The sequence below is a fragment of the Empidonax traillii genome, unplaced genomic scaffold (assembly GCF_003031625.1).
Source record: "Empidonax traillii isolate 1590-97213 ecotype Southwest subspecies unplaced genomic scaffold, ASM303162v1 scaffold741:size898883, whole genome shotgun sequence".
Lineage (NCBI taxonomy): Eukaryota > Metazoa > Chordata > Aves > Passeriformes > Tyrannidae > Empidonax > Empidonax traillii.
The window spans coordinates 732,561-744,470 of record NW_020955934.1 but is presented as its reverse complement, the minus strand read 5'-3'; the positions used below and the strand labels follow the sequence as shown (position 1 = coordinate 744,470).

General features: G+C 36.9%; 1 protein-coding gene across 7 annotated transcripts in view; it reads right to left on the bottom strand.

The window, feature by feature from the left end:
• Positions 1–201: 201 nt before the first annotated feature.
• GOLGA4 (golgin A4) overlaps positions 202–11,910 on the bottom strand; it is a 63,186-nt gene continuing 51,477 nt past the window's right edge. For 5 of the 7 annotated variants that reach the window (XM_027900599.1, XM_027900603.1, XM_027900605.1 and 2 more), the window contains 8 exons: positions 10,682–10,795; positions 9,928–9,948; positions 9,680–9,748; positions 9,046–9,121; positions 7,155–7,258; positions 4,806–4,892; positions 2,956–3,019; positions 202–956 (listed from right to left, as the gene is read on the bottom strand). In XM_027900599.1, coding sequence (XP_027756400.1) covers positions 2,990–3,019; positions 4,806–4,892; positions 7,155–7,258; positions 9,046–9,121; positions 9,680–9,748; positions 9,928–9,948; positions 10,682–10,795 — 501 coding nt within the window. In that variant the 3' untranslated portion in view covers positions 202–956; positions 2,956–2,989. The remainder of the gene's footprint in view (positions 957–2,955; positions 3,020–4,805; positions 4,893–7,154; positions 7,259–9,045; positions 9,122–9,679; positions 9,749–9,927; positions 9,949–10,681; positions 10,796–11,910) is intronic. The other 2 variants (XM_027900602.1, XM_027900601.1) reach the window with 2 other exon arrangements.

Genomic DNA, 11,910 nt, shown 5'->3' with positions numbered 1-11,910 from the left:
GCTTACCACGTGTCTGTTTCACAGGTTGTGATCCCTTGAAAACCTGAAGGTCTCCATTGACTTCGTACAGTTTAATGTACTTTAATGAGTAGCCCTTTTTATGAGAGCGATTTCAGCCTGGAAATATCTCAGCTAAGGATGTCTCAAACAGGAATAAGAACAATACTGGTAGATCCTTTCAAAGAAAAGTCATACCAAAGATGTTCCAAAATTATACAGTAAATAAACTTTATTTCATCTCATCTCTATTTAGATTAGTGCTGTCAACAGTCACAGATCAGCATATGATACAGTTACGTATTAACTATTTACAGGAATTTACAGGAACATACCTTTTCTCCACAAAAATATAAGTACAAAAGCTAGGAGTAAACAAATGAGGTACTGCAATTTGGATTTATTGTAGGCAAAAGCATATAGAAGTGACCTTTAGCAAACAATCAAGATCAAATCAGGAGAGAATAGTCAACAGAAGTTCCTAGTTCATCAGAAAAATCACCTCAACCACTACTCATTCAAAATGTATTGCACAATTCATTCAAAAATTAAAAAAAAAATAAATAGAAAAAACAAACAATTTATTTCAACTCTTAAAAAACACCCAGTAAAACCTGTATAAAGATACAGTAGTGGGTAATTCCTTCCTAGGATAAAGTCTTTTCTCTCCTTTAAAAAAATAACTTTTAACACAAAATAGAAGACAGTATTCAATAGAAGAGAAAGACTCATCACCAAATAACCCCTGATTAGAATTTCTGTCAAGGCAGTTTTAACTATACTCATGGTCCAAAGATGGTGCTGAGTTTTGGTTCTTGCTGTTCCATTTGTGACCTTGAATAATAGCTTTTCTTCTTGTCCCTTTTCAAGGGAAAACAACAGAGATATAAAAATATTTCTAAGCAGCAGTGTCATGAGACATTCTCATCACAAATTCTTCAAGATGGTCGTAGCCATGACTAGAAGAATGAAAAATTAGAAGAAATGAACAAATGTTACGTTACTGAGAGCAACTTTGATAATCTTAATATTAAAATAATGAAATTATTTATTGTATGATTAGCAGGTAGAAGAATTTCATGTAAATTAAACTGCCAAATTATTAACTGATTTTGAGCAAGCAATTCTATTACAGTACCTGCAACACAGTTGAGAAACTGATGAAAATGAAATAAGCTGTAGCAAACCAGTCAGAAGTCTCACTGGAAATAGTCTACCACATCTCTGCAGATTAATCCAATGAAACACAAGGTCGTCCTCTCTGCATAAAGGCCTATCATCAAACTTGAAATGATAATGTATAATTTCAGAGCTAGCAAAAAGCCTCCTCTAACACGAAAATACTGACCACCTGCACAATTAAGTCAGCATCACCTTCATTTCTAAGGTATACACATCCAAGAATAAGGGACAAAAATACTTGAGATGAAGTAAGCAATTGCAATCCAATAATGAGGTCTGAACAGTTTACATATATACTGGTTTAAGTTCTGAAAGTGTAACTGGTAATTGCTGACATTAAGGTCAACATCAACAAGCCCTCAGTGGCATGTTTCAAATGCAGCTGAGAACATCTAAATTTTTTACACCAGCATTATAACAGCATGACAAGAATGTAAGTTTCGAACACACCTTCTGAAATAGTGTTGTAAATAGCTTTGTTCCACTATTATCAACAATTCAATTCTTTTCAACTGAGGGCTATTAAAAACAGTTGCTGATTTTGTCAGAAGCGATCAGGAGGTGAACAGTCCAAACTCTATTGCATTTTAAGTGCAATGAAGTGCATTCTCCATTGTATTCAAAGGTTTAAAAAATCACAAAGTGGAAACCATGACTGTTAGTAAAGACGAACAATTTTTTTCCTTTGAAAGAAGTATTATTTTGTGTTGAAGGCTGTATTTGCATGACTGCAAGAGAGGAAGATAACCTATCAACCGCCCTGTGGTAACTAGCAATGGAAACAGCCTAAGTTAATCCGCTTTGCTGTGGTGGTGATACAGAACAACAACTACATTTTAGCCAAGGGACAGCAACTGCTTCACGTGCACTGAATCAATTCCTGGCAACTGTGCAAAGCTTTCCAGCTGCGAAGGAGGAAAAGTTGAGCTGACCATAGGCTACAGAATTTATCTGCAGAGTTTATTATATACCAAATGCCACTAGTGACTCAAATTATAACCTTATCAGTCAGCACAGAAAGCTTTTTCCTGTGTACTTCCATATTGTATTCCTCCCTCAACCACCACTGCTTGCTTGTTGCTTGTTTAGCTTGGCTGGTCTGATGCAACCCGTGTCTCTAGGCCTAAGTCAGCTGTTCTGTTCCTGTAATGCCACAACTAGCATTGCAGATTCATAATGAAACTATAAAGCTCACCTAATTGTTCTCCCTAATGCCTCTGCTTTAACTCTGCTCGACACCAAACCAAAGCTGAGATTCACAAAGGTAATATGTTCACACGCAATCATATCCTAATCCCTCTACAGAGAATATTTCATCAATCTTTTTTAGAATAATTTGTTCTCATATTTAAAAGATGTAGTTCATTTCCAGCAGTACAGTATGTTTCCCACAAATCTGACTTATTTGCCTATTCAAAAAAGGAACTCAGAAAGTGAATAAAGACAAAACAAAGCCAAGTGCAATAAAATCCAATATTACATGTTAATTAATTTAAAATCTGAATTTTTTTTCAGAGATTTCTGTAGCTAAATCAATACTTGAAGTTATGCTTATACCTCAAAAAGATCTGTTTTGAATCAATATTTACCATTTTCAAACTTGGCTTTGTAAAATAAAACATGATTAAGAGTAGAATAAAATTTACCATACACATGTAGAACAAATATTTGATTTTTAAGAAAGGAAAACAGGCAAGAAAAAAGCAGAGGAATGATTAATCTCATAATACATGTTTCATCTTTAAATAAAACAAGTATGTATTAGACTTCACTCACCCACATGCTAACTAAGCACAGACTGATGGGATATTCAAAAGATACCACTGCGAGGTGAGGCAAACTACAAAGCCAGGAAGAAAAGAGCTTATTGGACTACTGTGTTAACAGTGTTATAGAGTGTTAATAGATAAGAGCTCTGTGAACACCTACAGTTTACTGATGAGATCGCTGCAGTTAGAACACAATAACCATGTAGCAGAAACTAGATTAGTGAAGATGGTACATTAATCTAATGTATGTTTATTGGCCTTGTACTGTTACAAGTTTTCAGAAACCTGTTAAATACAACCCCACTGAGAGGGTATATAATTACTCATAGATACTTAGTACCACATAGTTACTCTAGTAGCACAATTAGTTAACAGTTTACATGTTAAAATGACAGATGTTCTGGCAGTAAACTAAAATACAAACAAGCTTTATGTTAAAATACACATTTATTTTGTAGTTCAGAACTTTATTGCTCATGAGATCTTAACACTGAATATTTTCAAATACCAGCATTACTCCAATATTAAGTGCAGAGAAACATCACTACCATGTTAGTAAATGTCAATAAATAAAACCCCAAAAAATCAAGCATATTTCTTGACAGAAAAATTCATAAAGATCTAACTTTTTAGTTCTAAACAGAATTACAAAAGACTCATCGCCCAAAATAATTTGTGCTTCAGCAAACAAACTTAGTTAACTTCGAAAGTGAAGGAAAAAAAAAAACTATTTCCTTCATAATATGCCCTAGTATTTGAGTATCCATTAGATGTCTAATTCAATCTCTGAGGATTTGGAAAGGAGAAAATTCATAGGCTGATCTGAGCCAAGAAGGGACTGTCTTTTAATGGCAATATCCTTAACAATCAAAGCACCTGCAGCCTGCAAAATAACCCTCACCATACATTTTAGCCAAAATTTAATACCAAGGATGAAACTTGTTGGATGAATTCAAGGTAAAGTTTTATTTCGTACCAGAAGTCATGAAATTCTGTTGTAGGAAGAACAGAAAAGAACTTCAAAAAGTTGAAGTGACTGCAAAATAAGGTCCATCTCCCTGATCTCAAAATGTTTCCTAAATATTACTCTAGCTTGCCAAAACAAAATGAAACAAAAAGGCCTCAGCTTTCTATTTGAATGTCAGAGAGAAAATCATGTTTAGGATACATGGTACTTACTGGAGCTGCAGTATTATCAATATTTATATACTTCTAAAAGTATTTTAAACATTTAAGATTGCAAGACATTCTCAAACATGCTAAGTGTCCAGGAAAATGTTGAAGTATTTAACACTTTGCTCAGATGTGATACTGTAAGCAAATGAAAATACAGATTTTTTTTAAAAAATTTGTTTCAATGGATCAAAAGGATTTTAGTGTAACTACTTCAAATGAAACGTAAAAATGTTCAAATTTTTATTTTATTCTGGTTTTGCATGTGCTAAATAAATATATATGAAAGGCCAGTGAAAACTAGTATGACTTCCACAGAAACTTCTGAATTTAAGAAACATGAATTTTCTGTCAGATTACTTTTTTACTTAGAAAATTCATCTGCAGAATAGTAGTAATGACTGGACTTGCTTTGTTCTGTTGTACCCATCACTGTGAGAAATATGGCTTAAATGACGAGGAAAAATACTAGTAAAGAAAATATGCTTGCTTTTTTCTCACTCTTGTTGCAAACTCAAATCTAGAGCTCCAATTTGATATTCCACTGACGAAGAGGGAAGAAGGAAGAAAAGGAGCTCAGCTGAATGAAGACACAGGTAAAAGGGGACTTAAAAATAAGTTTCTAATTCCTTATTCTTTAAACCTAATCCTCATGCATAAACTTGCTTTACTTATATAACTTACCATTGGTCGAGCATCTTCCCGTTCTAGTATCTTCTGAGTCTGATCTGCTGGGAACTTTAGCACTGTTGTAATAACCTTGGCCATTGTCTAAAAAGATGTATGTTATCTATAAGTAATTCCACATGCACAAAAATGCTCCGCAATATTTTAAAATTAAAGACAGTAAAGCCCCCCTGCAAAGACACGCACACACCTTGGTCAAGCAGTTTACAAAGAGTGTGATAAATTACAGGTTACACGTTATGACCGTTATTCCGGATTCTTAAAATTCGGATCAACCCTCCACATTTCTCTTATGTTTTTATATTTCTCTCTCCAGCACTATAACCTAATTGGTGCATTCATTAATGTCTTGATAGTCTTCCAGAACCATTTACAAGGCTGCATAAACGGCAATCCATCCTAGATAATCTGCACAGGTTCCTTTGGACTCCTTTCAATAAAGAGGAAACATGTCCATAGGTATCACCAACTCCACTAGTGAATCACCTTTGAGACATGGCATATATATTGGTACTATAAAAGGAGATCATGCGCAGCGGAGGGCCACCAAATGATCTTACAAGAGAAAATTAGATATAAAAATGACTCTTCTGGTCCAGGAAAATAAAAGCTGAGAGAAAGTTATATCTGCATTCAGGGGATAAATCACAATACAGATCTTTTAACTCAAGGACTGTGTTTGGGGGGAGAAAAAGCACGTCAATCCTTTCCTAACATGCTTAAGACAGTGTTAAAAAATTTTCTCGATCGCACCATCATTGCTCATGGTTCTCCAGCCAGTGTAGCAAGATGAAACCAGTTCTCAAGGTACAGTTCCGTAAATTAAAGATTGTATGATATAATCCTGAGCAGATACTAAGATCAGTGTCTTGCAGCAACACATCTAACGATTGAAAGGAAACCAGCAGATGAAATCAGCTTGAAACTACTTTTTGAAGCAAAACTGGAGACTGAAAAAAACACAGAAGCAAGACCTAAAGACAATTTTCTTTAGCACTTATTGTAATTTGTTGCTGTTATTGAAGAAATGGAAATTCTAGTATAGCACTGTTAAAAAGAAAAAAAATGTAACAATTTATACTCCAAAGCTTTGAGGCATGTCTAGAAATGTTTTGAATATCAGTGACAGATAGCCTTGATGAGCAAATAAGAGGTTTCAGATTAGGTTTTCTTGAATGAAAATTTGCTATGTGCATCAGTTATATGCAATAGTTGTCTGAAGCTGTTTCAAGACTTCTTTTAAACTCAAACATTGCTGACGGATTTTTTTAGTATTTTCCCTTGTCTAAGTCCCTCACAATACAAAATCATAAAATCTACTACTGTAGGTATTTTCCTTTAACTATTTCATTGTTTAAGTAGGAGAGCTATCCAACGAGCCATAGGCTTGTGAACAGAAGGTAACTAGTGATTCTGGGGTTTTTGGATCAGGGATTTCTATTTTTAATAAAAAAGGAATTAATATCACAATGAAAAATGGGATAAAAAGAGAGAGAATGAGGAATCCCCTAAGGACAAGATGCTCTGCACAGTCCAAGTTTTATTCTGTACAGAGCACAATGAAGAACAAAGCTAATTAACACAGAAACCTACATAAAACCTCTTTGCTTTATAGTAGTCTAAGTTGAAAGCAGGGCAACAGTGGAAGAACTCCAGGGAGGAGGAAAAAACCAAATACAAAAATTCATCCAAGTAGAATTCATCATCCAAGAAAAATATTTGTGTTACAACATGCCTCTTTTGAACCTGGTCAATCTCTAAGCACCAGTACTGTAAGAAGCTAGTAAAAGTCCAGCTTAGGAATGATTTCACAACTTGCAGCATACAAGAAGCCTACTGAACAGCTTTTCTCTACTTTTAAAAGTAAATTAATACTATCTAAGATGCACAGATTTGGGAGCTCTACAAAACATCTTTAAGCAAAAACTGAAGAGATACTTCATCATCTTCAGCGCTATTAACAAACTATTATTTAATCCATTATCTGCTACGTTTGTGTCAAGATGACATCAAAAGATCACTTTTGCTAATATGGTGCTAGTACATTAAGACTGAATGACAACAGGACTGTTGCTAATAAAACACTATCTATCCACAAACGTTTTTGTCTTCATAGGTACACTGGTGAGAGATGTGAAAGCCTCCTCCTCCTACCACTGATCTGGGCATGCTGACAAAGCTTTAAGTTATGGACCATGCCTCTTTGGAAAACAAATGTGAAAGCCTATTGAATCCCGTGTCAGTAATAAACAAATCACAAACACATGGTATTTCACATCTGTACAGCAAGGGTGTTAAACTGTACTCTAACCTGAATCACCTGTCACCACATACAAATTTCCGTACCTTCGTCTCACGACCCATCATATATTCAAAGAGCACTTTCCTCAAGTATTCAAACTCTGTAGGCTCCCCAAAAATGGAAACGTCAGTATGGTGAAGGTTTCCATCTGTATAAACAAAAATAAGGGCATATTTATACTGCAAGTCACTCATATGAATCTAAGTGTCACCAATGGCATGAAACCGAACACGAGCAAATGCTGGATTCTGCACCTGGGACGGAGTAACAGCAGCCCTGAAGAAAGGCATTTGGGGCTGCTGGTTGGCAGGAGGCTCAACGGGAGTCAGCAGTGTGTGCCCTGGCAGCCAATAGGTCAAACCTCATCATCAAACACGGCATCACCAGCCAGCCAACAGAGGATGGTTGTCCCGCTGTATTTAGTGCTGGTGCAGTCTCACCTGCAGTACTGCAGGCAATTCTGGGCCCCACCATTTAAAAAGAATGATAAGGTACAGGAATGAATCCAGAGGAGGGCACCCCTGCTACTGGATAAGGTGCTGGAAGGCATGTCCTCTGGGTTTGTCTGGTTTGGAGAGGAGGAAGCTGAGCGGTGACCTTATCACTCTCTACAGCTTCCTGAGAAGGAGAAGTTGAGAGGCAGGTGATGATCTCTTCTCCCTGGTACCCAGAGCCACAACACATGGAAATGGCTGAAACCTGCGTCCATCAGGGGAAGTTTGCACTGGACGTGATGAAACATTTCTTTACCCAGAGGGTAGCCAAACCCTGGAACAGGCTTCGTTGAGAGGCGGTTGATGCCCCATGTTTGTCAGCACTGAAGAGGCATTTGGACAGTGCTCTTTAAAGCCATGCTTTAACTTCTGGTCAGGCACTTGGAGTAGGTAACTGGTGTTGGTTCCTTCCAGCTGAACTATGCTATGCTATGCTTCTTCCTACCTGTTTCTATTCCAATCAGAACACACTGAGGAAATCTTTGACGACATTTCTTCCCAGCCCTGCACTAGCAGAAGGCATTCAATACCCATAATGACATCCCATCCTTGGCTCTGTCACCTTGTGGGAAGGCGACATGGACCTTTGGGGAGGGCGAGGGGGGGGAAAGTGAGAGCTGCACATCACTCTGAGATAATCTGACCGTCTGCAAAAATTTGCAAAGAATAGGTGTTAACATGTGGGTTCTGAAAGTCTCCTGAGTTCATCCAACGGAGATGGGTTTCCCCAAGACGGCAAAACTCTGCATCTCTGATACTAGCGAGGTTCAGTTCTTGAGCCCTCAGTCTCATGCAGGACTGTGTTCCTCAACTAAGCAGTCGCAAATCTTTTGGAGGTAAGCAATACCTCTTCATTTCCCCGTGGATTTTTTAAAACAGAGCCTGAGAGAAACAGTACACCACCAGAGAGAAGGTCCAGTGGTCCATACTCTGTCTCCAAAGTGGTCGATAACCAATGTCCAAAGGAGAGCACATGAGCAGTGCACATCTACCCCTGTCAGTGTTCTGGGGGTGCTCACAGCCCTCAGTGGCTGTGATCGGCCTCTCCTGGGATGCCCACCCCCCCTGGCTCCTGCCAAGGGCACAGGGGATGTGTTCCAGCTCAGCATGGGGCATTCAGTGCCTGCCTGAGCCATGCTGTACACGTGCCCATCTCTGTCCCTGTCACCTGGGACCTGCACGGCAGAGAGTTTAAGAACTCTGATGTATAGAGCTCTTTTAACTGTATGACATAAAAGCCTAACAACAAACAAAATGCTGTGTGATTTGCTCATCTGAAATCACACACCAACTCTATTATAACAGACAAGACGAAACAAGGATGTCACAAAAATATTACATGAGTGTCTTAAGGAGACTGACATTTTAATACATTGTCTAGACCAAAGTGTATCTTTCAAACAAATGAAAAATCTCTTTCTGATGAAAACTGTGTACTTACCTCTGTAGGGTGTTCCAACTGGTGTGACGTACATGTTCTTCTCGTAATTTTTCAGCCGGTCTTCCAGTACATGAATCTAAATAGAGAACAGTCAAAATGATAAATGGTGTTGACAAGCAGGTGAAATAAGCATCACTGAAACAGTTTTCGCTAAACACCATCTCCTATGAAACTACTTAAGGAAATGTGTGTATAGGTGTATATATGCATAAAAATAACTATAGTAGATGTTATGTATATATTATATATCCACATTTTTATTTATATATATATATATATATAAAGCATACATAAAAAAGCACATGACAAAAACCGTCATCAAAAAGTTTTAGTTTTGAAAATAAAAACCCAGAGTTTCATGACATGCACTGTTACCTTTATCACAGTGCAATTGCTTTGCTAACCAGTATCACAAGCATGTGGTATTTTCATTCTCAGTGGATACAAGAGTACTTTGGAAAGTACACAGATCTGAGAGCAAGTATGAGTGAAAACTATTTTGTTTGCCTACTATTTTCATAGTACCTTGTGTGGAGATGTGCCACATCACCACTTGAAAAGAACAAACCTTTCAATACTGAAAACACAGAGTATCAAACAAGAATACTTTTTACTCGTTCAGCATCACCCTTACCTGCTCTTTCAATTCCTGCTCTTTCAGTTTTGAATCGTTGACTAATGTTGTCTTCTGTGCAAGCTGTGCCTGAAAGAACAGTCACATATGGAAATCATCAAGGAACTGATGAAAATACATCATAACTACCTCTGGAAAAAATCTCTTTCTCCTTTTAACACACAGAAAGTTATAAACAGCATTTCAGCTTTCAAACTGCTCTGAAACAGAAGTATTAGAGGGCAAAATAAGTAACATGTGAGACTTACCTTTAGTTCTGTTAGTGTGACCTAGAACAACAACAACAAAAATTCAGATTAAAATGCATAAAAAATACTGAGTATATCAAGCACTGAAGAAAGAAATATCAATCATCTAGTTCTGATACAGTGGGTTAACTGAAGATGATAAAAATCAAAATTACCAAAAACCCATGTACTTATAAAAATAACTAGTCTCATGGAGTTATATAAATTTGCTCTCCCCAGAGCTGTCTGTTGTCAAAATAAAAAATTTAAACAGAAGGTCAATACGAATTCTCATCAATGACTCAACAACTCATACACTTTTCCTCTCCTCAGTGTAATAACTAGTAATATTTTAATCAAAGAATTCCTCAAATTAAAAAGTGTTACCAGAAAGACAAAAGCATGAAATCAGTCTTCTTTCAATGAAGGCCATTCTGTCTATAACTGATATATTCAAGGCACTATTTCAGAACCCACTGAAAATTGAATTTTAAATATATCACACTAAAAATGACAATGCCATTTCCTTTCTTTCTAAAGGGCTTTCAGTAAAATCAGCTAAAAGAAATGTAGAGGGAAAACCCCCCCCCCCTTAATAACAACAAAACTGGATGAGTAAAAAAGGTAGGTATCAAATGCTTCAGCTTCTTCAGAGGTTTACTTTGTATGTGAAAGTGAAGGCCAGATATCTACAAACAATCCAACTAGAAATAAACTACAGATTTTCATGAAGACCAAGAGTTTCACACCAAAACAAATGATAGTGCCAGCTTACTTTTTCATTGTTCCAATGTTCCTCTTCTGCAATCCTTTGTCTGCATTCCTTTTGCAAGTCTTCTAGCTGTGCCTGTAACTCCTGAACTTTTGCTGTCATCTCTTCTTCACGCGACTTCAAAATACAGGGGAAAAAAACAATTACCCATCTAATAACTGAAAACCTTAAGTATAGTGGACATAAAGCAATCAACAGAAGTTACACTATACACAGAAAGAATATGCTTGAAATCTGGTATAAAAGCTATATACACAGGAGGACAACAGAATAGAATAAGAAACAAACAGGGGTGCTCAACAGTAAAGATTACAGAGTCACGACTACAGTTGATATTTTTAAAGATTACCAAAAAAACCTGTTTCCCTTGGGCACTAAACCAGCATTTGAGTATAATCCAGTAAGTGAGTGAAGGTCATTATCTTCACGAAGGGGCAGAGGATGATACACAGTTAATTCCTTTACTCTAGAAACCACAAGGACTTAAATCGTTTCCTCAGTCACTCTCACAAAGATGGCACTAACGCAGTTTGAAGCACATTTTCAGAAACAATGACCAATGACTTCCCCATTCACAAGGGTCTGAAAGGCACTAGCACCGTAGGGCAAAGCAGCAGTGGCAAAAACGGTAGGAAGGAAATGAACTTTTCTTGCAGAGAAGAAAAACACGATGACCTCAAACATAGGAAGTTAGTCTACCCATATGACACTTTGCAAAAAAAAGTATTTTTTAAAATTGTGTCCCCTCTGGCCTTTCTGTGAGATCACATGTTAGGGACCTTATAAAACAGCACTCCAATTCCAAGTGTATGTCTCCACTGCCAAACAAAACCAGAAGTTTAGTTTCACTCATGCTAATCACACAGGGCAGTCAGCTGACTGCCTTCTACGCATTAGTACTTTGAATAAAATTAGTACAATTAACCAACTGAAAACAAGCAAAGAACAGCTGATGGAAATTTTGTTCTATGAAAAAATCTCAGAAGCACAAATTATAATGATACAGAATATTCACTAGAAAAGCAAGTGTAGAACTAGAATGCTGATCCAGGTTAGATTTAGGGTATGTCATAAAAAAAATAATTATTGTCCTGCATGGCCAATTTTCAGTGTTCTTTGAACCCAAGATAAGAATGAAACACCCTCCCTCTGCAGCCACTCAGCCCAAAAATCATCACCAAAACAAAAAAAAGCACATCTGCTCTTAGTGAATGAGAAGTCATAGTATCTGA